This window comes from Passer domesticus, chromosome 3, assembly GCF_036417665.1.
Source record: "Passer domesticus isolate bPasDom1 chromosome 3, bPasDom1.hap1, whole genome shotgun sequence".
In the NCBI taxonomy this organism is placed as follows: Eukaryota; Metazoa; Chordata; class Aves; order Passeriformes; family Passeridae; genus Passer; species Passer domesticus.
In genome coordinates this window covers 95,042,209-95,066,490 of record NC_087476.1, presented here as the reverse complement: position 1 = coordinate 95,066,490, position 24,282 = coordinate 95,042,209, and the positions used below count along the sequence as shown (strand labels likewise).

At 39.6% G+C, this 24,282-nt stretch overlaps 1 protein-coding gene across 4 annotated transcripts in view; it reads right to left on the bottom strand.

The window, feature by feature from the left end:
• Positions 1 to 865: 865 nt before the first annotated feature.
• Positions 866 to 24,282, bottom strand: part of EPAS1 (endothelial PAS domain protein 1) — a 76,698-nt gene continuing 53,281 nt past the window's right edge. For all 4 annotated transcript variants that reach the window (XM_064414469.1, XM_064414468.1, XM_064414470.1 and 1 more), the window contains exons 5-16: positions 23,983 to 24,101; positions 23,689 to 23,891; positions 15,565 to 15,671; positions 10,731 to 10,878; positions 9,764 to 9,972; positions 9,252 to 9,439; positions 8,265 to 8,375; positions 6,097 to 6,581; positions 4,872 to 4,995; positions 4,665 to 4,782; positions 3,951 to 4,136; positions 866 to 3,225 (exon numbers count right to left, since the gene is read on the bottom strand). In XM_064414469.1, coding sequence (XP_064270539.1) covers positions 3,074 to 3,225; positions 3,951 to 4,136; positions 4,665 to 4,782; positions 4,872 to 4,995; positions 6,097 to 6,581; positions 8,265 to 8,375; positions 9,252 to 9,439; positions 9,764 to 9,972; positions 10,731 to 10,878; positions 15,565 to 15,671; positions 23,689 to 23,891; positions 23,983 to 24,101 — 2,150 coding nt within the window. In that variant the 3' untranslated portion in view covers positions 866 to 3,073. The remainder of the gene's footprint in view (positions 3,226 to 3,950; positions 4,137 to 4,664; positions 4,783 to 4,871; positions 4,996 to 6,096; positions 6,582 to 8,264; positions 8,376 to 9,251; positions 9,440 to 9,763; positions 9,973 to 10,730; positions 10,879 to 15,564; positions 15,672 to 23,688; positions 23,892 to 23,982; positions 24,102 to 24,282) is intronic.

Below are 24,282 nucleotides of genomic sequence, written 5' to 3'. Positions count from 1 at the left end.
GGACACTTAGCCAAAGACTAAGGGGATACTTTAAAAGGGAGAGTTTTGTATAGTAAATGTTAATTACAACAGATTTAGAGGCAAGGATTTGGTTTCTACTCCTATGGGCTGTCCAGTCTAAGAAAGGAGGTAATGATAGCCTGCTTTAACAGGCTCTTCACTTTTGCAATTCTCTTCACAAGAAGTGCTGTTGCTTGAGCAGCTCACTGGCATCTGTGTGGGCACTGCATGTTCCAAAGGCAGTTATCAGAAGGGTCAAGCATTAACAGCTTCCAGACAGCACTGAAGTTTAGGTGCATGTTTGGAAATTAATTTTTTAATGTGTCTGTCCTCCTACTATGTGATCGGTGTAATTGCACAGGCAAAACTGGCATTTTCTATATGGAAAAGGATTGACCCGTTTAACAGCAGCATTGGGATTAATGACTACTCAGGGTGGAGCAGAGGCTTGGAAGGATTTGATGGAGAAAGCCCATGAGTCAGGGGCTTGCCAAGACTGCTAGAATATGATGGCTTCTGTTTCTCCACCAAAACTCAGGTTGGGAACTGTGGCAATTCAGCCTCTAAACTGTGGACTTAATTTTCCCTCTCTTTTTTTTTTTTTTTGTAAGGGTAGCATTACAAAAGGCACCATCAGCTCCTCAAATAGAAACAGAGTTTTGAAATAGAAGCAGCAGTCTGAGCCACAGGACAATTTCCAGAAGGGCAGTGGTCTGCAGGGAATTAATTCTTCATTTGAGGGAAGCCAGGTAAACTCTACAAAGCAGTTGATAGTATGGACCTTTGGTTTGGCAGGCTCCTTCCCAGCTCTGGAACATGGGTAACATTTGATTGTTCTTTCACTCTTCAAAGATCAATGCAAACCTTTATTTTCTATAAATAATTTAATAAATACTTTTGTTTTACAATGATACAACAAATAACAAATTCATAGCAAATGAGTCACAAAGAATTTAGGATCAGTATACTTTAATAAGGTATCAGTGTCAAAATACATTTCCTTATCAAGTTAAAGTTCCCATACAGTTATAATATTGTCAATAAGAATTCAGCAATATAGATTATGAAATAATTATGATAAAAAGTATGATTATTAATATTAAGACATAGAATATTTTTTCAGAGTGTTTTAGTAAACTGTTAGGGTATAACATCTTTAATGCTGAAACTACACAAATAAGAAACAGAAGAGCAGTATTCAAGTGTCTTTAATCCTTCAAGCCTTAAGTCTGTGCCACTGCAAATTTGTCAAATGTGGATGGCCAATTTTAATCAGAAGTTGATGCTTACAATAAATTTTTTCACACAGTAATAACTTCACTTTACAAGTAGATTATTTTTGGTAATAAACTCTTGAAAGATTGCCTACAATAGGAAGTATATTTTTTTTACATCATGTACCCATAACAAAAGATCTTCAGCTTTTCTAAATATTTGTGGTTAAGACTTGCTTAGCACAGTGAACTCTGAAGTGCTCTATGAACCCAAGGCTCTCTCTATGCATGTGTCAGCGCATGAAATAAAGCAATTTTATACACCAGGCTTCAGCAGACTCAGAAGTCTCAAAAATATATTTTTGTACTAAGTTTCTGGGCCAGATTTTTACCTTTAGTACTTTGCCACTGTTTCATTTTCTTCAGTGAATCTACAGTGATTTACACCAGTGGAGGAGACAAGATAGATCCTAACACAGATCTGAGTTTGTATGTATTTTAAAGTCAGAACTGTTCACCTGCCTTTTATTGTATTACTTTTTGCTGTTTAGAGGTGTTGTAATTTAAACTTTCAAAATCCTTTGAAAGCATTCAAAGCCCTATTTTTCAAATATGTGCATGACAATTAATGATAGTTGAAAAGACGCTCTGAAAATGTCTGGGTGCCTTTTAATGACTTTTTAGCTACTGATTAATGTAAGGCAAATAAAAACAAGGGACCTCCCTGCTGGCTATTCCTCTGACTATGCAATCCCTAATTTCTTTTTGTCTAATCACAACTGAGTTAGCCTAATACTCTGGAAAATACTATTTTGAGATTTTTTGATTCAATATTGCAATTATAATGCTAGCTGGCATATAAAATGAAAACAGGTAACATTAATCAGAGGTGTTAGTACTGGCCACTGCTCTGATTCCTGAAATATCAGCAACAGCATAACAAATACTACAAGTTCCTAGCAGAAACAGCTCTTAAAGCTGTTGTGTCATAGATATAGCAAAAGTACCAAGAGATGATTAACAACTGACCCAGAGAGAGATAATAATTAAAAAATCTGTTTTGTGTAAAAAATAAAGGCAACAACAAAGAACAAAACAAGAAACCTCAACACAAACAAAAACATAGGCCTAAATCCTCCACTGGGGCAAATCTGTAGGACTCCCTTGGCTGTAGAGCTAAGCCAGGTTAAGGCATCTGAGAATGTGGCTTGCTTCTGAGGAAAAAAGCTTAAAACGTGCAACTTTCACAGATACCCACAAACATTGCATTTCACCATTCACATTTCTTTCAACAAAGTGTATAAAAATGAAGGAAAGGGATGGGAGGCAGAAGGCTGGGATTTTTCCTTAGTATACTGTTCCAAAAGTTATTAAAGTTACAATAAAATAAATGCTGGAAAACAGAAAGACTCAAAGGATTTTAATTTGGCAGATCAACAAAAAACTGTGGTTGGAGATCAAATTTGTTTCATTCATCTTTGGCAATAAAAATATAGCTTTGCATTACTGCAGCCAAAGTATCACATGATGAGGCATTTATACCACAGCTTTTTATTAGCATGAAATTTGAAGAAAAAATTCAGAATATAAATTACAGGTAATGAGATATGGGGAGGGTAATCAAACTCTCTAAACACCATTTTAATTGCAATAGAGAAAATACAGTAGATGTATTTTTTTAATATGAATAATAAAGTGAGTAACTTCAAAAGGCCACTATTTGGTAATGTGGACAGGTTCAATATCTAAGTAAAATCCTGTAAAAGTGTACTGGTATTAGAAATTGTCTACTTGCAAAAATATATTTAAAAAGGGAAGCTGTTTTGAACAGAGCAGGCCGTGGACTATGGCGGGGTTGCTCAGGTCGCCTGGTCCAGCGCCCGCAGCAGCTCGCTGCCCTGCAGCAGCGTCGAGCTGCCCAGCACAGGCACGTTCACCTCACAGTCATATCTTGTCAGCTCGGGCAGCAAGTAGGGCTCAAAGGAGGGCCCCAGCAGGCGACTGGTCAGACCTGGAACACAGCAGAGAAGGAAGTTAAGGTGCTGAGACTCATAAGGGCACTTGGTTCCTCCCACCTCTTCTGTTTACACCAGTTGCATTCTGTTTTTATGTCAATATGCCTCAAAGCACCAGCAGTTCCAGGTGTCAGAGCAAAGCTGTGCTCTGCCCCTCCTTAAACTGCTGCAAGGGTGTCACACAAACAAGTGCAGTTTTTCACCTCCACCCCCAAACTGAGATCGTTCTGAGAAAAACTGTATTGGTGCAGAGAGAAAAGCTGTAGTAAGAGACACGGTTTCTAAATTGACACCACTCCTCTTCATGTATTAAAAAGAACAGACACACGTCCCCTTTAATTACTTATTTCAGCATTTAGAAGGCACATGTTAAGAGTCTAACCCACAAACTTCCATATCCATGCTGCAGCAAAGTTGTTTATTACGATGTAATAATTCTATCACAAGACAGAAGTATGGATGGAAGATGACAGATCTGCCAAGGTGAACAGGTGTTAAGTTTAAATAAAATGAAGGGTAAAAATATTTTTCTCATGTATTACAAATGTAAACATCACAGTTTCACACTAAACCACAAAACTGATTTTTTGTTCTGTATTTTGATTTTTATCATCCTTCTCCACATTTTTTGTGTTTTAGTTGTTTTTTTTTTTTTCCCCATGGAATCAATATTGGAACAAAATACCAACATTTTCCAATCTCTGTGTTTGACAGCTCTTACCTGATGCTTTATGAGCTGGCTGGACACTGTAGTCCTGACAGTGGGAACTGTAAAACAGAGGGGGAAACGCTCCTGCTTTCAGATTCTCACCCGGTTTGTCACAGGTGGGTTGATGCTGCTGCTGCTGCTGTTGCTGCAGTTGATTCATTGGTTGGCTCAGACCTCTTGAGTTACAGAAAAATTCATCTGTTATTTAAATAATAGGGAAAAAAGAAAAGCTAAATGAAGCCAGTGCAATAATTATAGTAGATAATACTGATCCAAAGCAAAGTGAACCTCAGTGTGATAGTGTTACAGGATAGGCAAATTTGCATCTTATCACAAAGGAAGCTGAGAAACAGCCCCAGCTCTAGCAGTAGTACTGCAGTCAAGTTATGCTTGTGTAAGGAAACACAGCGTTGTAGAGAAACAGTATCTGTTCTAGCTCTGAGACATTCACACCTTGCATCAGCAGGAGGTAAACACAGCTCCACTGAGCTGCTCCCTCCGAAGCAAGTGTGTGAACATACGTGAAACCAACTGAATGGTATTTATCAAATGTACTTTCAAATTGTTCAGCTCTTAGTGATACAACTTGGTCTTTAATTTTAGCTTAGTATAATATTTACAGAGCTTATTTGCATTTCCTTTTGAAAGAGCTTTTTTCCCTATTCAACCTGTCTTAAAATGGTCTTTCAATATGTAACATTGCAAAACAACTTTCTTTTGTCTTACCAGTAAGAACACTTGTGCTGAGAGACTTATTTTCTGTAACCAAGGAACAGTTTTCCCCCTTGAGAAATTTCATTCTCTTCCACATTAAGTGAGATGGGTTAATGACAGATGGATCTCCCTAGAATGAGAAGGGAAGCAAAACAAACAATTACACTGATGACCATGGTGAGTCCAGAGTTGTGAAGGGGATGCGTTTCTTATGATTACCCCACTCAGCTGTTGCAAGGCTTGTTCTTCATAATCCAGTTGTCGCTTCAGTTTCAAACTGTTAGACAGAGCAAGTCTTGCTGGATTTATATCTATGCCTCGTTGTCCAAAAGCATCCAGGGGCCTGTGGAGAGGAGATCTTTGCATAGAAGGGCATATCAAAATAATCTGATTCATTTCTAGAGATTTGTCTTTCATTTAAAACATTTAAAGTGTCTGAGACTTGCCAGTGGACAGATCTCAAACATCAAATGTTTTTATTTCCTGTTATTAGTCATCCTACCATCTTTAGAAACTTTTGACATTTGGGATCAAAGACTTATGAAAGTTTAGCATAAACAGCCTCTGGGGATCTCCAGGCAGACAAAAAAATGCTGTGGAAAAGAAAGTAATGTAATTCTTAAGAATTGGATTTGAGAGCCATGCATGTTTCCTTGCTTTACATACTATGTATGAACATACAAGTTGTTGACTGGGGACAAACCCTTTCTTTCCAGATGCATATTCAGACACTGATATTTCTGCCAACAAGGAATCCCAAAAAGCAAACTGCACAGCTTCATGTTTAAAAATGACCATTCCTATTTTATATACTTCCTGAACATGTCAGTGTGAGCAACACTGAAAAGTCAAGAGCTACAGAGAAACTTCTTGCTATGAGGCAACTTCTAGGACTGTGAGGACTTCTAGGCCCTCTGATCTACATCTCATCACATACTGTTCACATGTGTAAGAAAGCAAACAAAAAGGTTGTAGAAAAAGAGCCTGCAATTTAAGTCTTGGCTGTAGTATTTACATATGCCAGCAATAATGTACTTTCATTCCTCTCTCTTCCCCATTTTCTGTTGTGCAGAAAATATATGCAAGGTAAAAGGTATGTGTGTGTCCGTCCCTGCTACTGCTGGACCAGTACATTTTTTGGTGCTGTTCTTAAATAAAGTCAAGCATGCTTTGCAAAATTACTGGTGTAATTTTAACCGGACCAGCAGGAAATTCATTTGCCTATCCTTACAGGCAATGAAAAATTAGCCCACTTCTGCTTCCTCCAGACTCACTGCCACTGGGAGAACACCACATTAATTTCCCCAGAGCTGCAGTCTGATGCCTATCACAACAAATTGTTTCAACTGAATTGAGAAAAATTAATTTTCAAGAGTACAACCCTTCTCATTTCCCAAAATATTTTTTGGGTAAATATACATAGTTATACCACAGAAACATGTACCTTTTTTTATATATGGGCACTCTCTGAGAAGTAATTGGTGGGCCCGAGGGGGAACTTGATAGGGATCCTGAGTATTTATCCATGAGTCTCCATTTTGCAGGAACGTATTCTAATGGGGGATCAGGTGGCCACTGAGTGTTTGATCTTCCTCCCATTGAAGACAGGGGAGTGCTGGCTTGGTCATGGTATGGTGGCAGCGATGACCTACTCATATTGTTGAAGAACACCGATGACAGGGATCCATGACCAGAGTTAATTTTTTCATTTGATAGCTGTGGGCAGTATTTCTCTGTGAGGAACTGATTCTGTGAAGTAGGAGCGAGGGGTTGGAAGATGGTACTCATGCTACTTAGATGCTGCTGGGTATTTTGTGCACTTTCACAGAGAGGATTTTCTTCTTGGCAGATGGGGCTGAGCTGGAAATCTTCTCCATCCATAGGAATGTAAGGAGCCAAGGTTTCAAGGTCCAGTTCATTAAAGTCAGTCTGTGCAAAGATAAAGTAAGTTCATAAAGAAACTATAAATTAGTAATAGTTGTGGTAGTTAGTGTGATATGGAATACTAATAGATGAAAAATCACTGTATGCCAAATTTACCTAATGAAAATGGCCAACTCCTGTTTAAAGGAGTCTTATTTCCATGCTGGCATACATGTTCATTATATCATCAGCAGCAAAATTAAGGCAACAAACTGAAGGAAAAAACCTCCCAGAGGAGCAATATTTGTTAAAGCATCTTGCATACAGCCTCCAGCATCACTGTGATCTGAAGTAGATTCTGTTTCACTGAGCTTTGAACAACTTGTCTGCCAAGACTCTACAGCATGTAGCATGTAGTTCAACCTCAGGCTTTTTCATGTTAAAATAGAAAACACAGCTTTCTCATAATCCAGCTACATAAAAAAGATGTCTAAAAATGCAAGGGTTGAAAAAATGTAGCCAGAAGGACATTATAACACTTAAATCTGTATTATTTTTTCCATTGGAGGACTAGTCACACCCACATTCACTTCTCTTGGCATTTGACCAGAGCTGAACAGAGAGGATAATCAATGTTGGCTCCCCGGTCAGCTCATAACACCCCTGCAGCACTTTTATAATACTTGTTTTTCCCACCAAAGCAGCTGATGTGGTGGGACACACCTGAGCAAGCAGATGCTGAATCTGACAATACTGAAGTTTGCACATGTGAAGTCTTGCAGTGAGTTTCATCCTGCTCCATGCTTCTCTCCTATCTGTCCGCTCTTTTTCTTGCTTTCTTTTCTATGTTCAGACTTAGAAGAAATTTCTCCAGAATATGGATTACAGCCTACCTAAGCCTGTAAATTGTCTTAGCAAATTGAAATACCTGATTTGGGCAGCAGCATCCCAAACTTTCTGCAGGATTAATAAATAGAGATAAGTGTGAGGTCTGCACTACCAATCAGCAGTGCCTGTTCCTTTCTCTCAACTATAAAGTATAAGCTCTTCACAGAGCATTTCAAATAAGTATCTAAAGTTAAGTAAGCTGAATCAGGCCCACACCTTTTATTCACTAGCTCACTTGCTGTAATGCTGTAATAGTGCGTTTATTTATATATAGGGGAAATTTCTACACTTACATCATTATTAGAATGCAGAAGATGGAGACTGTGTGTTACTTTATGTGCACGTAATTTTCAAGTCTCTCTGAAAACCTCCAAGAGGCAAAAGAGGAAGCATATATCTAAAATGAGTTTTCATATTTATAGTTAAAGGAGATGTGTACCATTAGGGGCACTCCTCTCTCATATGGGTGTTTTGCAACAATTAGTTTATTTATATTTTGTTCTAGAAAGGATGTTTACTCATTAGTCATCTGGCTGCATTTAAAAACAAATTGCTGCTGCTTATATTCCTTATCCAATCTACAGAAACCTCCAAATTTTGAAACCTCTCTGGTGATCCTTTCTTCTTAGCAGCGCCACCACAGTGACACTCTAAACCTTGTGTTTCAGAGAGTTAGAGACAGAGATTGACATGGCAGCTTTTGGAAGTGCACTGTTTTGTTAATGTGCATCAAAGATTTGGTGTGCATGTGCAAATGCAGTTTAAATGCTGTATCCCAATATCTGCACACACAACATGCAGCTGTACTGTCTACTAGTAGGAGACTGATCTTGGTGGATTTTAGAAGAGGGAGTTAATTACCTGGGAGGTACACTGACTTTTTGATTCTGTGTCCATGGCAAAAAGTTTTTCAATCACCTCGATCTTAAGATCTTCATCCACAGAACAGTAATAATCTCCTGGGCTGCTGGGCTGCATGGAAATAACAATTTGTTCTAAGCAGGAAGACAACCACAGTACTGGCTTAGCATCATGTCATTTATACCATGCTGTTATTCAGTGACAGATCTTTCCTATGAAAAGTGAATGGGCAGACGGTGTATTTAGTGTGCTCAGAACCCAAAACTGTCCACTTCTATCAGAAGCTTTTCTCTGACACAAGATTGCCAGTGCAAAACATAGGCATCCATTACAGGAACCTAGCTGCCATCCTATTTTAAATGTTTTTTTGTCAGCTTAGACCAGAAATAAGAAATGTACACCATTAAATACTTTTGTCAAGAAAGAAATGCTTAGCAATACCTCTGTGCTTTTCTTAAGACATCCATCTTTTCTGGATGCCCCCTGGTAAGAGTGGCTCCAGCTCTTGGGGGCAGTGCCATGGAAGCACGTTCATTTCTTCAGTGAGAAACTTCAAGGAGCTCCTCTCAAAAGCGTGACTTGGCTGAGCTTCCTAAAAGCTACAGCTTCTACTTAACAGAAGGAGGATGGGTCTGAGACAATGATCCCAGTGGCCACACAATTTTACACTGGCTTTTTATATAAGGCTAACTCCATGAAAGGTGGTAGCATGTTCTCCTACTAGTTTTATATGTCACAGTAATTACTAGAGGGACAGCTGGGAGACAATGAGGACTGCAGCGTGAAGCCAGGATATTGTTCCCATTTTGTAGTTTTGCTATTAATTCTTAAGGCGTGATGCAGTATAGGAAGAATAGAGATACTCTGGGCCTTTCTAGTAAGAAGTGAGACAGGACTGCCAACACAGAAATATTGTCTATATATATTGATGGGATTTGGTTACAAAACTTAACATGCTTTTAATGGTTTTTTTTAAGCTCTTCTTACCGTGGAACAGCTACTGTTGCTGCTTGCACTTGGAGTACTGCTGCCAGGTGCAATCTGAGGCATTGTAAAGGATGGCATTGTCAGTGTTTCACCTTGAGCAGGATGGCTTTTCACTTCCACTGGCCATGGTTTGTTTGGTGTCAAAACAGCATTGGTGAAGGCAGGGGCTTCCTCAAACTTCTGTGTTCCTGGAGGGGGTTTTAACAATATTAATGAATACTTTTAGCTGGTGCAGTGTTATGATATAACTGCAGCTATTCATTAAAAGTAAACACTGCTCCTAGTTGCCATGACAATAAGTTGGCATAGACTTAACGCACATTATTTAGCCAGCAAGAAAGCCTGATCCTGCTCTCATTCACAGAAATTTTCCACTGGTGTGAGCATGTGGGCTCTTTTAGCTATTACTCCCAATTTGTACACACAGCAAACAGACCTTGTCTATTAAGTTTCTAAATGTAGGCTTACATGTGGTTCTTTGTTGCACAAAAATAATTTATACAAATACTAACCAAAATCCAGGGAAATAATGGCATCACCAGGTGTTGGTGCCAGCTGAGCAAGTTCCTCTGGTTCTTCCTTTAGCTTAGTAAACAAGAAGTCACTCTTCTCTGTCGGAGGGATGCCGCTGTCATAGGCAGTGTTCATTGTCAGCAGGTGAGGCTTGAAGAGTGATTCTGTTTGGTCCATGGAGAACACAACATCGTTCTTCTCAATTTCACTAAGGAGAGAACAGGTTTGAGGCATTTTGTACCATAAAGATGAAAGATGTGGATAAAGTAGGCAGCAGAAGCTCCCTGAAGCTGGGGCTGTAGGAGCACTTTGGCCTCTCGGTTGCGTGCCAGGCTCTCGACAGGCGAGGCACAGTTCCAGCGTTGCTGAGCACCACCATTTCGGATGACGCAGAGAGTGTGGTCAGGACTTCTGTGGGAATACTCAGGGCTTTGTTGCTCTGCTTTTTAAAGGGATGTAGTTGAGGCTGTAATGACCCAGACTATCACTCAAATAAGTATTTCCTATTTTGGCCCCAACTAGGAGCAAAAAAACTTGAGTTTTGCCAAATGAAGGCAAAACTTCTGATTGGTCCTGATTTTTAAGGCTGTAAACAGCTTCTCCTAGCAACATAGGATACAGTTACTACTTAGTTTTATCTCTTGGTCACAGCATTAGAAAAACAAACCACATAAGCAGTTGTGTTGCACAATAAAGTCTTCGGTGCAGAGCGTATACTCTGCTGTACGAGCACAGCAGCCGCTCTGCAAAGGAGAAAAGCTGTGGTGTATTTCAACAGCGCATATGGGAACAGGCATGCCACATTTTTCATCAATGTCTAACATCAGTAAACAAGACTGAACAAACATGACTAAACTGATTTCGGAATAACAACGTTGAATAAATAGACCCTTGAAAAGTTCCTCCATATATCGCGTTCCTCCAGCACGTGAATGCACACGTGTTGCGTGAGTCCCCTGAACCCACCTCAGCACGTAGTTGACGCAGACGATGCACTGGGGCTGCAGGTTTCGGGTATTGTAGATCACTGTGCCTTGGGTCTCCAGCCATACGTATCCCCCGTGCTTGGCAAGCATACGGTACTGGCCCGTCACTACTTGACCTTTTGTACACACTGAGAAAAGGGGCCAGAGACATGATGTATCAGGACAGGAATACACAACATGTAACACTTGTTTTAAATACACCCACTTCTGAGTTTTCATTATGCAGAAGTGCACTGAAGCATTTGTGGACAAGGGATGTGCTTAACTTTGGGAAAATTCATCCATTTTAAACATGAAAGGGGCTTTCGTTTGAGGCTTCTACTCAAGATTGAAAATTTGAATTCTGGCATTTGAGTTTTTGAGATGGTCTGAATCTTCACATCAGAATGTGGAATTAAAAAAATTTAATATAATATCTCAAAATCTCTTCCAAAATAATGCCTGCTAACTGCATGTTTCTTGAGTCCCTGTTGTAGAAGCGTCTCAGTAATTCATCTGTAGAAAAGTGAATTTGTTGAGGAAACTATAGTTTCCTTATTTAGATAATCAATAAATATAAAAATCATGTGATTTTAAAGTTATATTTGCTAAGATTCTTTTAAAAATTAAGATCTTATGGTACTAATATCACTCTTAAAAAGGTATCAAAAGAATAAGTAAGAATAGTAAACAGAACTGCTCTGTCTAGAGAAAAAAAAAAGTTGAACTACTGTATTTCTCCCTCTGGTTGAACAGTGTGTTCCTCTGCAAGAGCTTGGAATTAGCAGCCTAGAAGAAACCAAGACCCATGTGACAAAATCAAGTAATGTTTATTTAACTCTTTTTTTTTTTATCTATCCTGTGTTTCTCAAACAATAAACTGACAATAGTACAACTTGGGTTTAAAGCTTCTACATGTTTGAAGGGTGAAATCTGTAGCTGTGCTGTCCCCCAATATCTTGCAATATTTGCAGAGAACACGTTTTCAGTGTGGAGCTTTGGATTTCTGAGATGTAAGGTTTTATGATGTCCTGTCTGTTGTAATTCAAAGCTGTCAGTGAAGGAAAAATAATGTCGATCAATGGCAGAAAAATTAGGGTTGGAGTAGACAAGCAGTACTTGCCCTAGTGAGAGCTTGTACTTGTAAGCAGACATAGTCACACTGAATAGCAGCAGAAGTGGGAACTGGCCGAACAAAACCTTTGACCACACATTGGCAACCTTTCCTTTTAAACAGCTTTTACATCCAAAAGAAGTATGCCACCAAACTAATGCTCTAGAAATAATGCAATTTGACTCAGGAGGACTGGAAAATTGATACCGTGGTCTTTTTACAGAAAAATTCCTTGTGAGTGTGGCCATTAAAAGAAGCTAGCTATTGTCAGCCTCTCCTACATTGCCACATACAAATGTACAACTCCAGGCCTGTGAAATACAACAACTGTTTTGCAGATAATTGTTGCTGTGTTTATCCTTCTATTTCTGAAGTTTGTTTGTTTTCTTCCTAGGAGTATTTAATCATCCTTCCTTTAATTTATTTAGACAAAGTAGAACATTACTTTTATTGATTAAATACTTCTGGTGGAACAAAATCAAAAGGCTTTAATTTCAAAGTGTTTTAGTGACTGGACTGTTCTGCTCTGCTTGTGAAACATAATTACACTGTTTCCTAATCATCAGCTCATCAATAAGAGTCACAGTGTAGGCGCCTGTTACATTACAAAGAAGCTTTTTACTGCTTTAATCTTTTTTATTATTATTATTCAAAGCATGTCATGTTCTGATATAATAAAGTACAGCAGAATCCCTCCAGGGAGTAATCTCATAAATTACTAATACACTTGTAACTGCTGACTTTGTTATCAATGCTACATTTAAGGTTCTGCCTTCAGAGTGAACTTCTCACTTATCTTTTTAATTTTTTTTACTTTTTAAAAAGTATACATTACCTGTATCTGTACAGAACTAGTTACATGTCAATGAAAGAAGCTCCAATTATATTCCTTATCTTTGTGTGGAGAGAGCAGGGAAGGTAGGGACAAATTAATAGAACACAAAACCATGATTCCCTTGCAAGGCTTGCTGAACTTCTGCTAGCTGATGGGCACTGTCAGAATTCATGACTGCATCATTGCAAGGAGATGTACTCTATACATAACATACTTCTAATAAAAATTATTGTTTATTAAATGCATGTTTGAACGTGAATTCTGAGGTGGCTATTTCCATGCACAAAAGGATGTGGCCAGGGAACATGAGTAAGCTCTGTATAACCACATGCTTGGAAAACATGATCTGTATAAGCTCTATACCTGCTTGGTTACCCTGTATTACACAGCATCTCAATGGCACACATAATGGAATCCAGGTATTTTGTATTTGAAGGGTTTATGTGTGTTTTCTCAAGTCACAGCTTAATGTCATTTTGTCTTTGTGGTTGTTCTCTGACTTGGTAAGAAGCCTGATGGTCCCAGAAGACACAGGATCTATTTATCTTAGAGAAACTAAAGAGGTCAAATTTGCTGGTGATTTAAACTCATGGTTTTGTTGTGGGAAATCACATTTATCACAGCAATAGGCTTTGGTCCTGTGCTTCCAACAGTAAAAAGATAATCCATACAGATCCTGTACTATCATAAATCCTATGGAACAGTTTATAACCTATGCAGTGCCTTGAGGATTTTTGCTGGTGTAACACCACCCCTCTAAGACTTCCTCTTGCCCTCATTCTGCTTCTTGATCAGACCTTGTACCCTGCAGCAGGTTTGTAGAACGTGGCCATTTTCAGTGGGTACAAATGGCATCTGGACACACACCCTGCACGACAAGAGGGTAACTGAATTGCTGGAGTGAGAAGCAACATCTATTAATGCCTGGTCACAGTGGGTACTAGAAACTCTCCAGAAATCTTTACATGGACAAGTAGCTGAGTGCTCCCATTTCATTAACTAGATGGCAATAACCAACAAGGGTTTGCTCACCCTCCCTTTCCCATTACCAAATGGATTGCCAGCTCCCATTTTATTCCCTCCCAGTAGTGTCCCATCATTCTTAGAAATCCAACTCAATGATTCAAAAGCACCAGTGTAGCACACCCCTTGATTTCACAGGATTACTTTCAATAGCCCAGCACAGGATATTAACATCCTATCTATAAATATCACTTATTCATTTTTACTTGTAAAAACACTAACATATTACCTAGGAAACAATTTTAAAAATTACATGCCCAGATAACTCTCACTGAGTATGGGCTGATCTATTTTTTTCTTTTAAGCAGCTTTGGAAACAGAATGATTCATATCAACACTGGTTTAGAGCACACAACTCTCATCACTGCCAAACAGTTTTTCAATAAATATTTCAGCTTAAAACTGTCCTGAATCTTTGCCATTGGAGCTAACCCCTTAAGGTCAGACAACTATTCTGTGCTGCAACTTTTTTCTGGGAAGTACAGAAATACTTTCTGTAAGTCTATTTGGTGCCCAATTCCCTATAGACGTGACCTAAGTCATGGGCTTTTTCCTGAGGACAGAGGCCTTCATCACAGCAACTACACAGTGTGTGGGGTTTGTTTTTTGATCTTGTAGGTTCCAGTCTAGCTGCTTTGCTTTGTTTCTATTAAAAGAGCATCTGCAGAGGTTTTAGTGATGTGCTGCTTAGAACTCTCCAATAACAGACAAGGGTGGGAAATGTAGTTTGCACATTAAGGCACTACCTTGTCTCCAGCCAAAGCACTAACTCTTGAGGACAGAGATTGAAGATTAAAATCCAATTATCTTAAGATACCTGAAGTGAAAGAGATGGAAATTGTAATTGTGTGGCCTGCTGAAGAGAGGAATCTTGGATCTCTGCTCCCAGAATAATTCAGATACTTTACTTGAAGAATAGCTAAAACTGGCAGTTCCCATAGGCATAACAGTAACAAGAAGCAGTTGTTCCTGGCAGTAGGAATTATTTGTATAATTAATATCCCTTTAAGAAATCTCCTTGCACATCTGCTTTGGATGGAGAAGATAGTTGTTATTTAGTAGCAAAAGAGACATTCAAAAAAACCACTGCAATAAGCTCTTCCTATTTCTTTTTAACTCTGTTTGCTGAGTCAACCAACACATGAGAAAGATAATCATAGAATGGCTTGGGATCTTTAAGAAACTTTAGAAATCATCTATTTCCAGCCCCTGCCATAGGCAGGGACACCTTCCACTAGACCAGGTTGCTCTGAGCCTCATCCAACCTGGCCTGGAGCTCTTCCAGGGATGAGGCAGCCACAGCCTCTCTGGGCAACCTGTTACAGTGCCTCACCACCTTGATACTAAAGACTTTATTCCTAATTTCTCAGGTAAACCCACCCTCTGTCAGTCTGAAACCATTCCACCTTGTCCTGTCATACACGCTCTTGTAAATAGTCCCTCTCCATTCTTCCTGTAGGCTCCCTTCACCTACTGGAAGGCCACATTTATGTCACCCCAACCAATACCTTCTCTTTTCTTTTTGAACAATCCCAATTTTCTTGGCCAACAGGAAATGCCTTTCTCATCAAGCTAGAACTGCCTAACTCAGCTTTTCAAATTTTCAGCTGAACCTTGCACTGTACCTTAGAGAGACAGTGATTCTTCCCTCTAACAGCCAAGTTTAGCTTTAATTATGGCAAAACCCAGACCCTCAGGAAGGACCAGCAGCAGATTTCAGCTAGACAAGCAGAGTTACCTGGTGTAAATACTGCTCTTGGAGAGCATCTGCACACAAGATGCGCGTGTATTTTCAACTCTGTATTGAGGTACCCACAATTTGTGCTTTACATGCAAACGAAGAAAAATTAGACTGTGACTTACAGTTCTGATGACTCTTGGTCATACTCTCCGAGTCCAAGGCATGGTAGAACTCATATGCTGAACGACCCAGCAGCTCCTCTGGATGATATCCAATCAACTCTGTTATTCTTGTTCAAGAATAAAAAGCAAGTATTTAAAATTCAGGTCACTGTAGTCTTATGCACACATGTGCAGGGCAGTATCAGCTCAAGTCCTTAAACTAACAGAATTAAAAAATCAAAAGGAGAAATTCTAAGCTTCCATACACATGAAGAACTCTAGAGGACTTCTGATCACATTCTGAAATATCTCCATGTTCACAACAAACTGCCTTGTACTACTACTGGAATAAAAATTCCTAAGGATGTCAGTGTGCAAATTTCCTATGCCTATTGCATGCTATCTCTAATAGAAGGCATCAACTTTTGTTACTGACAAAGTTTTCAAGCTGCCCAATACATGCAGAAACTCCCAACAACTACCATTCAAAATCAAATACATGTGAGGGGGCTAGTGGTTGGTGCCACCAGGTTTAAAAGTATGTGTCCATTTAAAAGCATACACAAAAGGGTTTGGGCATTGCTTTTAATAAAATAAAAGTGCCAGGTGAGAAATTATGGGCAGTTAAAGGGAAAAAACATGTTCATCTACTTAGTCTTTTCTCAATCATTTGAAAACTGGCATATGGATTAGGTTACTTGGGTGACTAATCCACAAACTAAGTAGGATTTTACACAAAGAAAGCTATGATCTCAAAAACTAGAGACTTTTTTCAGAGTCTTTTTGAGGCAAGGCCAGATTTCTCGCAACTTCCCTAATCAATGAAAATAGGTCATCAAACTGTGCAGATGATTTTCTCTAATGAGGGGGTGGAAGAAAACTGCTTTATTTCAATTGGAAATACCATCACACACAGCTTTACAGGAAACACGCTAAGTTAAAAAAAAATACATAAAAATTAATTCAAAAGCAAATATTATCTTCTGGTTTACAAGACAGTGACAGTCTTGGCTGCATCTTCCTACCTCCAAAATTCCTATAATAACCTGTAATACAGAGAACAGCAGCACACAAACTAATTGTGAAGCTGTCATAAACCTTTAAAAGCTGGGAGGTTTGCAAAGAATGTTCCAGCACCTCACAGCTGTCAGTGGCAGAGCCCAGGTTTTATGCCACGTCACTGTCTCAGAATTGCTTTATGTGCCACCACCACATTTGATTTGTGCTGTTGCTACTTTTAAGAGACATCCTCAGGTTTGTATACTCCCTGGAAGGACAGCTTTGGCCCAGCCCTCTAGACACAAGCATGTCTTTACAAGACAGACATGTAAATACTGTAAAACAAACAGAGTGAGAGCATGGCATTCATCTCCTGGATCCCCCTCCAGCAAGGAAGGTGCATAAGATGGGACTATTTTGTGTATGGCTTGAACGCCAAGGAATTGAGTCAGCTTTTCCCTGCCTCCACCTCCACAGAGCTTTAGAGCTCATAGCCCCAGGACACCTTGGTTTTGTCACTCTGAAAACTATTCTCTGTCTTGATTTCCATGGAACAAATCTGGTTTTATAATGCTTTAGTTGAGCAAAAGCTGTAGCTTGTATTGGGTTCCCCTCAAAAACTTACTCTTGTTTGTGTTTCCAGTTTTATTTACATTTAAAATTAGACCAACAAAGGGGAAATGTGCGAATCCAGGTTTCAAAGAGTTTTTTTTTCCTGTCTTCACTGACAAGCTTCTGAGCTTTTAAATTGCATCCCACTCAAAGCTAATTTTTTCCCCTGAAACCACAATTGTTTTTTCTTTCTTATTGAAAAGTATTTCTCATAATGAATTGGTCATCAAAGCTGAATCAGCAGGAGAAAACAACAAATACTGAAGGAACCCTAATAAAATTAATGCTCACAAAATACAGTTGCTGCTTGCCTTTACACATCCAGTTGGGACACACTGGTGTAAGTGACCAGAGGCTTTTGCCAGGACCAGTGTAAATACGTAGTTTTTAATATCAGCAACCATGGCCTTTGGCTATATAATGGCACAATACCATAAAGCTATTCCAGTTAGTTTGGAGCTCATTGCAAGGGGAGGGATTTTAAAAATTCAAGAAGTTGAGTATTTACTCTTAATCCAGTCACTGGAGCTGAGAGCCAAGTGGGGGTTGAGCAGGGAGAAGGAAAACAAAATGAAGATAATGGGCAAGAAACAGAAGCACCATGTACCCAGCAGCACCAGTGCAAATCCAAACCCACATTACAGCCTTCATGGAAGTCAGCAGTGGAACTGAGATAGCAAACAAAAAATAAAGCAGGCTGAGGGACTCTTCTCACATGGGAATTGTAAACTCTATGCAAAATTCATGTATTCCAGTCCTGTAATTCCCCTTCTCAAACTTCTCCTTGCTGTCCATAATGAGCACCCTCACTATAAAATTACTCTTCTTGTCATTCCATGGCACAGAATGACTTGTGGTGCAATCCTGCTATGGCAATGTCAAAACTAATTAGATCTAATGTAATCTTGGATGGAACTTAGCAAGTGGTGGAAGTATCTTTTTACTACAAGCAACTACATATTACATGAAAAGATAAAATTGAGGTATCAAAAAATTACCCACAACACCACAACACTGGCTAAGTTCTAAACCCACACCTGGTGACAGTGAAATACTAATGAAGAGTAATTGTTTTAAAACAGTTGCTTTAAAAAATAATAAGTGGCTAAACAGCCTCTATGCTCTCATTGACTGCTCTGTTCATCTGTTAACACTATTCAGATTAATTACGCTTCTCTCTGAAGACTCTTCCAATTGACATGATTAAAAAAAAATTGTAGAAGGTTCCATTTTCCCACTCACAAAACCCCCCTAAAAGTGGCTGACAGTGTTTCCTAAATATATTTTAAAATACCAGTATTTTATAAAAACCACTCTCTCTCCAATAGTTGTTATCTCTATTAGTTTTGGGTGCATAAATTGGCAGTTCACACCCTCCTTTATTCCTCCCACAGTGCTGCTGACCCTGAAAAGCTTAAAAAAAATCTTGTAGGCTGCAGGCTGTGCAGGGCTGGAAATCAGGTTAGTGTATTTCATGCCACATTATGCACCAGGGTTGAAGTGGGCAGCTATCCCTTCATCCATCACACCCATCCTGTGGCTCTCCCAAGACGTGCGTGGAAGAAGACTGGGCAAAGCCAAGAGCCTGACCAGCCCCTGGGCCAGGAGGCAGCGAGTGCTTTAGCACAGATCCTTGTAAACCTCACCTGAGCATTACGTGGAGGTTTGCCAGGGAGGTGTACCCTCTAAACTTTGTGTGCTCTCCACAGGAGCCTCTTAGCAACACAAAATGCCAAGGGAACACACAGAGGACTAAATGCAAAGGAAAAGGCATCCCACAGAGCTATGAGAAGGAGGAGTACACAGCTCAGAAAACAGGGAAAATGTCTACGTCCCATAATACTAAAGGATCATTTACACAACTGAGTTCAGGCACAAGACTTGCACTTTGTTTAGACACCGGACAGAAAATTGCTCTTTGTGCAAGCTGTGGAATGACAAAATTAGAAAACAAACTGAATGGTGGTTTTGGATGGCATTCCTGTCACACCAGGCTTTGTGTTTCCTTTGCATCTGTAGAATGCCCATTAGTAAGATAATAATAATTTTTTGTTGAAGATGACAGGTGGGCTATGAGGCTGTTTATTTTCCTGGTACCAACTCATTACTGAGAACACAAATACCTTTGGGAGAATCTTAATTTTTGCCTGGCAAAAGTGGAACTTCAGTTTTCTGAGCTAAACTTGTCATGATGTACAGAGGTCAAAGTCTCAGAAAACACCGTGAAGAGGTGGGCAATAGCCATCCACAGTAGGAGATCTGTCCTAACTGCTACTACTCAAGTGTGTTTTGAGCACCATTTCAGTTTCCTTTAAATATACAATATATACAAGTATCTTAATATTGAATTTTTGGGACATGGAATAGAGGCGAATTTTGTGCTTAGGGTATGCAATTAAGAAACAAACAATCTGAATCCTATTTCTAAGTTTGTACAATTTTGCCCAATTTTATCTTTTTGAGATGTGACAAAGCAATCAAAACTCACTGCTTTGAGGCTGCATTTCCTACAAGATGAGCTAGTTCAAGTATTTTTGTTTTTCTTAAAATTGTGCTTTTCTGTCCCTTTATAGGAGCACAGAGCTTTTTATTGTATACCATTTCTTGAGTTAAAATAGTATGGTAAGAACCATCAGGACTGAGAAGTCAGGCTCTGTGAAAGACTGCTCTAATGTTTACTGTTTATAAAAAATAGTTGGGTGTATATTCATCAGGCCCTGTGTGGACTGTGTGTGTGAGGGTGTGGATCTCTTAACAAAGTCTTTCTGTATTCAAACTGTTACCAAGTTATTGAAGTTAAATTGGTCTTGAGAGGAACAAACAAAACAAAGTTATACTTAAAGCAGAATGAGTTTTAAAAAAAGAGAGAGAAAAAAATAATAAAGCCTAATACAGACACTCTGCCTGGGGTAGAGCAGGCAGTGAGGCAGCCTTGCCAAATAACCACATTTCCTCTCAAAAATATTCATTGCTGCTTCTACTCTAACCCTAGCCAATGAGAAAAAAAAAAGAAAATGCAAAATCCTGGGACCCCTGGCTACTAATGAGGAGGATGGATGGCCTGGTCAGGTGTATCTGCTCTGTGAGGCAAAAAAACCTACATGCGTACATGAAAATCTTCACCAGGACTGTCAGGCCCACTTTGTCTACCTGAATCAAGGTTTTGTTATTAACAAAAGAAGTAGGTCATGTTTTACGCTTAAATATGACATATACCAGAAGTCAGTTTTGTCAAATGTGGATCTTTGGCTTCACATATCACCATTCACTCGTCTCCATACTGCATTTTCTCCTGAGCCAGAACGAAAGGACAGGAAGTCCATTCAAATGCTTCCCTGCATTCCCATTTAACTTAAAATATTCCTCAAGTAAAGGGCAAATGGACTTAAATCCTCATCCAAAGTCCTGTGCCTGCATATTTCTTATTTATCGAGATATAACTGGAAACACAATAAAACTCAGTTGGGCACAGCCTGGATCCCATATGAATACTGATATGGGAAATCCAACTGGGACCAACATATAGCATTTCATCTTCCTGCACCATCCTATTCTGCATCACCACATATCCTGCACTGCTCCTTTTGTCTTCTTCAGCCCTACCATTAAAATGTCCCAGTCAAAAAAAAGAAGAAAAGGTTATATAACTAATTTGGTTTCTAGTAATCGGGGACATAGGATCCCCTGCAGCAAGCCATGCCTTCAAAGTAAGGTAACAAAACTGCCTTCGTACAAAGACATGCCTTTTCTTCTGACTGAAACACCCTCACTGGCAATCCTTCCTGACACAAAAGCATCGTGCAGCTGAACTAAACCCTCACTTGGATTATTAAATTGTACCACTGATCAGCATTTCTGTATTACAGCAAAAATAATCCTTCTTGTAAACTACTCAGCCAAGATAAGTGGAGCAAGGGAACAGTTTTAAATCACTCTTCAGGAATGGCTGAAGCAAGCATTTAAGAGAACAGCCCTTATTTATTATTCATATCCACAAACCTTTCTCTACAGCCTCATCACCTTGCAAAAATTTTTTAAGAATACAAACATATCCCACCTAACCAGTGGCAAGTCATAGGCCCACATACATAATTTATTTTTGGAAGGCAAATTATATGGGCTACTGTCTCACATGTTTTAAATGATGGCCAGTCTTGCCTGCTTCATATTACATCTACCCTATACCCTCCTAAGGAAAAGCCAACTAGTTTTTGTCACAAAATGCTGTAAGGTAGCCAGCCTATATTTTGTATGTTGCTTTGTGACAGACAGACAAAGAGCTTTCCTAAGGAGATTATACTCAGAAATCCGAGAGTTTTTTGACTGAGTGCTTTGAAAATAAAAACTTAATGTTCCCTGGAAGCAGACCTGTCCAGACCAGATGAACTGCAAGGAGGATACCAGGACCACTGCAGAAGCCTGGTAGAGGAGGCAGACTGCTCTCCATGATACCAGCCCTAAACTGGAAGTACATTGTCCCATGTGGAGCAATGAGCTGTGTCAGCCCTGCTGCATCGCTGCAGAAAGGACAGAGTACGTAGAAAAGAGTTTAGGCACCTGACTGGCACATGCTGCCTTCCCTCCTCTGCTCCCCAGCCTGGATTTACATTCTTGGCATAAGCTGCTCCTTCAATGCAATCTGTCTAGCAGCACTGAATTTGATAAGAACAGCTGAGTGTTTTGCATTTTTACGTGTTTAGTGATGTGTCGCCTGCTAGAGAGAAATCAGCATCCCTCTGGGAGGGAAGTGAGGGCCAGGTGGATCTGCTGCAAAGAACCTGAAAGGTTTGTGAAGTCTTCTTCTCTGCCCTGGCTATCTTTTTGCACCTTTACCAAAATCTGAATAACACAGGAATGAAACATCCAACCAAAACTCTATAGTAAAAGATGTGCTACTTTATAGTCTGGTTTTGGAGAAAAAAAATCTTCAAAATCCCTACAAATTCAATCTTCCAGAGGAAGCTGTTGTATTTCACTGCCACGTGAAACATCTTCTCTGTAAATCAAAGGCCCACTATTTAAGACAAGGTCTAATATATCATTATTTTTAAAATAAGCATGTGTATCTTTAATGGAATAGCATCAGTCCCTCTAATTCTCATTTATAATGGCTTATGCATTAAGTCTTGCAGAGACATGTGAATGCTGCAATAAAGCAAAATCCTCTGCTATGCTCCTGTAGCCTGTCACTGAATGGTCCCAGTAATTCTGAGCACACTGCTTTCAATAATGAGTCACTATCATATTGAGTCACTCCCTCCAGCAGCAAAATCCTATTGATATCTCAATATTTTCAGGCTGAAAATATTAACAAAGGAAAAAGTCTCATTGTGATTACATCAGTTTCTAGTTACTTGCTGCACAGTGCTCAGAGAGTTCAGAAGGTCAGTCACAAGTTTCACTCTTGCAATCTTGCTTTCATCCCCAGCTGCTAACACTGCAAGTTTATATGGCTGCTTCATCACATTGTTTTAAAAAAATAATCTTACTTAGCAAAGTTTAAAAAAACCTTCGAAGGTTGAAGAAATCAACAAAGATGTTGGCCCTGTGAGTTTCTGTGTAAGTTGCAAGGATGTGTATAATCTCACTGATAACGCTCCAGGCCTCAGAGGTTCCCTAGCATCACTGAATTCCAGGAGACCAATTTCTTTAGGCAGAAGAGTTTATCTTAAATTCAGGGATTACCTCATAAACTTAAAAATACTCCAAACAAATCCCAAATCCACAGCAGTAAAGACAGGATTTTCTGGGCAAAGGGAGGACAGGAAGACACTTCATGGGAAGGGATCTTTGGCTTGCTCGCATGCACGGAAGATGGTTATCACAGTACAGACAGGGAGGAGAGGTAGATGGCATGAAATATGCCATTCCAGGACAGTCAGGCAGGTAGAGACTAGAGCGATCTCAATGTTTTCCACTCAAGAGTGAAGTGTGGGGAGCAGAAGACAAGCCCCTTGCCTGATCCAAGGTCCTCCCCTCCCCTTCATTTCGTCACTAAGAGGCGCAGGGAGATAACCAATAAAGGCTGTTTGAGCAAGAGGCTGCAACACTATTTCAGAGCAGCAGGTACTCTGGATGCCTTGGCAATTCTTGGTTAATGTAGAGCATAAAGCACTTGCCAGCCAACTGGTAACAGCATCCTGGGCCAAACCAACCGTAAAACAGTCCTTGACTAAGGTCCGTACGGCGTGCCCTGGGACATGCTCTCTACAACACGGAAACTGGAATCCTGCATATCCTTCAGTTTGTTAAACCCCAAGAAGCTGACATTTGTGGCTCCAAGTTGCCTCATCTTCTGTCAGTAAAACAGAATTCCTCACTTGGCCAGATGAGGAAATACAGCAGGAATACAGTTTCACCCCAGCTGAAATTTTTGAGGTGGATTAAGTGAGCCACTAAATAGCTGTTTTGGTAACAGGCTGAATTTTCTTCTGGTCCTTGCTTACCAGCTCCATACAAGGTATTTGGAAGAACTGCTTGTTTTGTTCAAGAAGATAAAAACACCTCTGGAAAAGAAAAGCCAGTGGAGCATACCTGTCATCACAGTAGGTGAATTTCATGTCCATGCTGTGGCGACTCAGGAAGGTCTTGCTGTCCAAGGGAATATCGATGTTTGAAGGGTGCTGAATAGGCTCACACATTATTATAAGGCAGGTGAGAAGAGGCTCCTTATACCCACACAGAGTGTGAGGAGGGCAAGTGTTATACACTTTAACTTGTCCAGTGCAGTGCAAAACCTGAAATAACAAGAAACAAACTTAAGATGTACCCTCCACATCAAAATGTCTAATAAAATTAAACCCACTTAATTTGACTCAAATATTGTACCTTCCACGTGGCAGACTTGAGGTTAACAGTTCTGCCTCTGTTGGTAACAGTGCATTTCATCCTCATGAAGAAGTCACGCTCAGTTGACATCTCTTTGCTTTTCTTTCCAAAGCCTGGACCTGTATAAGGAAAAGGCAAATTAATTTTCTCACTTTCCTGCTTGATTTCTTCTACTCATAAGCATGGAGGATTCAACAGAAATAACAGACTAATTCTCAGATCATTTACCTGCAGAGACCATCAAAGATGCTTGGACCATTGCAGAGTAGTTTGTAGAGCTCAGACCTAAAACTTTAAGTG